Source organism: Atta colombica, unplaced genomic scaffold, assembly GCF_001594045.1.
Source record: "Atta colombica isolate Treedump-2 unplaced genomic scaffold, Acol1.0 scaffold96, whole genome shotgun sequence".
In the NCBI taxonomy this organism is placed as follows: domain Eukaryota; kingdom Metazoa; phylum Arthropoda; class Insecta; order Hymenoptera; family Formicidae; genus Atta; species Atta colombica.
In genome coordinates this window covers 1,510,079-1,512,560 of record NW_017259590.1, presented here as the reverse complement: position 1 = coordinate 1,512,560, position 2,482 = coordinate 1,510,079, and the positions used below count along the sequence as shown (strand labels likewise).

Here is a 2,482-nt window from a genome sequence, read left to right as displayed (position 1 = left end):
TAATAATTTAAATAAAATTATTTATTTTTTATAATTTTTTTACGATATATTTTTATAATTATATAATTTAATTTATTATATATTAAACAACAATTGGCCGTTATTGATTTGCGGGTTAAACGAAAGATGCGCATTATTTTTTTATGTTTCTCATAAATCAATCTGTATTCTTCATTTTCTCTTCTTGTTTTGCTATTGCATGCAAATCGACTATAATCTAAAATATAAACTGAAAAATGAAGACACATGTCAGCACTCTTTTGCAAAAACAATATTTCGCGTTCTCGTCGTACATTTATCGTTGAAAACGATTACTCAAATTGACTTTGTATAGTTTTTATCTATTTTGAAATTACATAATTTTAACATTTTAAATAAATTTTCAACACAATGTGATTTGAACGATCGCATTGAGTACTAAATACAGATGATAATGTAGAATAAAATATATTTTACACTGGACGTTTTGTGAGTGCATACGATTTCTGTAATAACTATGTTTTGTAAATTATGATTTTTTAATTATAATACAATATTTTCTACCACAAGAATGATGTAGTTCATTCATCAAGGCTTTTTAATAATTTTTTTGTGCTTGACGTATCGCTACGCTTGAAAATAAAATTAAAAATAAAATATGAAATAAAAAAACAAGACATATAATGAAATTATATAATTAATTAATTAATTATACTCATTTTTTGCAAATACTCGTTTCTAATCTCAGTTCTATTTCGAGCGTTTGATATGAAATACGTGTTATGAAATACTGAGCATTATGTTATTAGTAACTTTGTTTGCGCTTATCAGTTATTTACCAGTTTAAGTTGCGTCACGCAATCGCTGTTTTTGCTATTCTGCAATTTACTTGTTTTATTAATATGATTATTTTTATCGCATCTTTTTTTGCTGTAGATAGTTCTATCTACTATATATACTATATAGCCTGTTCAATCAACATTAAATGGTGATCTTGTACATTTAGCGATAAATATGCATGATTAAACAATTTTGGTTTTTCAAACAAATCAAACGTATATATTAGAAAGTAGAATTTCGAAATAAACCGTCAAAAGAAAGAATGCAATTAACGTAGTTAATGTTGAAATTAATGTTTTTTTAAATGATTCGATATTGGGGTGTTCGATTGTTCTAACTATAGTTCAAATTGAAATTCCGATACGGGAAAATCAGATATGATTATCTAAGCGTTGTACCGACTCGCAATTAGACAACTGCAATTTAGCCCGAAATAGGATCAAGAAGTTACATTATAACGAAGTCAGACGATTAAATCGTGCGAATAGTGCAACAAAGATCCTTTTTGCATGCACGTTATTATCGTAGATCTACAATGAGAAGGAAATTGATGTTTAACTTGATTCTAATCGAGTCTAATCGCTCATCAATTTGGATTAGCTAGCAAGAGGCGTTTTCGAAAAAAAAGAGGAGTATAACCGCGTGTGTATAACCGCGAGAATATAAAGTTGATGCATTCGGGGCAAACATGAGAAATAGCTGTTACTTACAATTATAATTATTTTACCGATCGGGGTTTGATGGATGTAACATCCACTGACGTTTAGCGTTTAAACTTGTTGAAACCTTGAAGCAATTTAGTAAAAGATTGTAAAACAATAGAGACAACAATTTCGAGATCTTTTCAAATGTATCTGGAAGAATCTGTCGTAAAAAATCGGCCGAACTAAGCGAATGAGTGGTGAAATCAGCGCAAAGCGGGTGGCTGAGGGTGGCTACGATGTGGATTAGGTGTTGGCGTGCAGAGATCGGGGCTGCGCAGAAGCGGGGGCAGCGACGGGGCCGGGGGCCGATACTACTGCAACCATCGCGGTGATAGACACGACAGCGACCGAGTTCAGAGGGCCTCCCCTCGATCACCACCCGAACATCGTGACGTTCCATCATCGGGGTACACTGGACGCCCGCGCTACCGCACCCTCGCGTCATGACACAAGGTACTTGGACGGGGAACTTGATCCAGAGCTCGAACACCTCACGTAGAAATATAAATGATCTTCAAATATCCCGCGGATATATTTCTGAGAATTTTCAAAATCCGTCTGGAATTGATCCGCGTGAAAACGTACGAGAGTAAACGTGCTCGAGGCGTCTCGGAAGTATATACTTAATGTTTTCTTCTCTTTATCTCTAGCGTTTTATTTTATATGATATATCGTAAAAGACAAATCATTTTTCCTTACATTTCAAAGAAATATCTGTTACACAGCAATACCAATATTTATTTTATACGATTAAAACATGATAGGTTTTAAGTAACAATTGTAAAAATTGAATCTTAAGATATCATATTTCCATACGATATATGCAAAAGAAAAAAAATGCTATTTTTTCTTTTTGCAAGGAAAATCAATTTTCATATATGAAAATATGATTCAATCTTAAGATTCAATTTTTATAATTGTTACTTGATATGATACTATTATATATACTATTATATATA

The 2,482-nt window shown here is 32.0% G+C and overlaps 1 protein-coding gene across 6 annotated transcripts in view; it reads left to right on the top strand.

Annotated features, from left to right (window-relative positions):
- The window catches only part of LOC108693703 (sn1-specific diacylglycerol lipase alpha), a 46,648-nt gene that overhangs the window by 38,729 nt on the left and 5,437 nt on the right, over window positions 1-2,482 (top strand). For 2 of the 6 annotated variants that reach the window (XM_018202770.1, XM_018202771.1), the window contains exon 13: window positions 1,771-1,976. The exons of the other annotated variants lie outside the window; for them this stretch is intronic. In XM_018202770.1, the coding sequence (XP_018058259.1) occupies window positions 1,771-1,976 (206 nt within the window). The remainder of the gene's footprint in view (window positions 1-1,770; window positions 1,977-2,482) is intronic. 6 annotated transcript variants of the gene reach the window in all.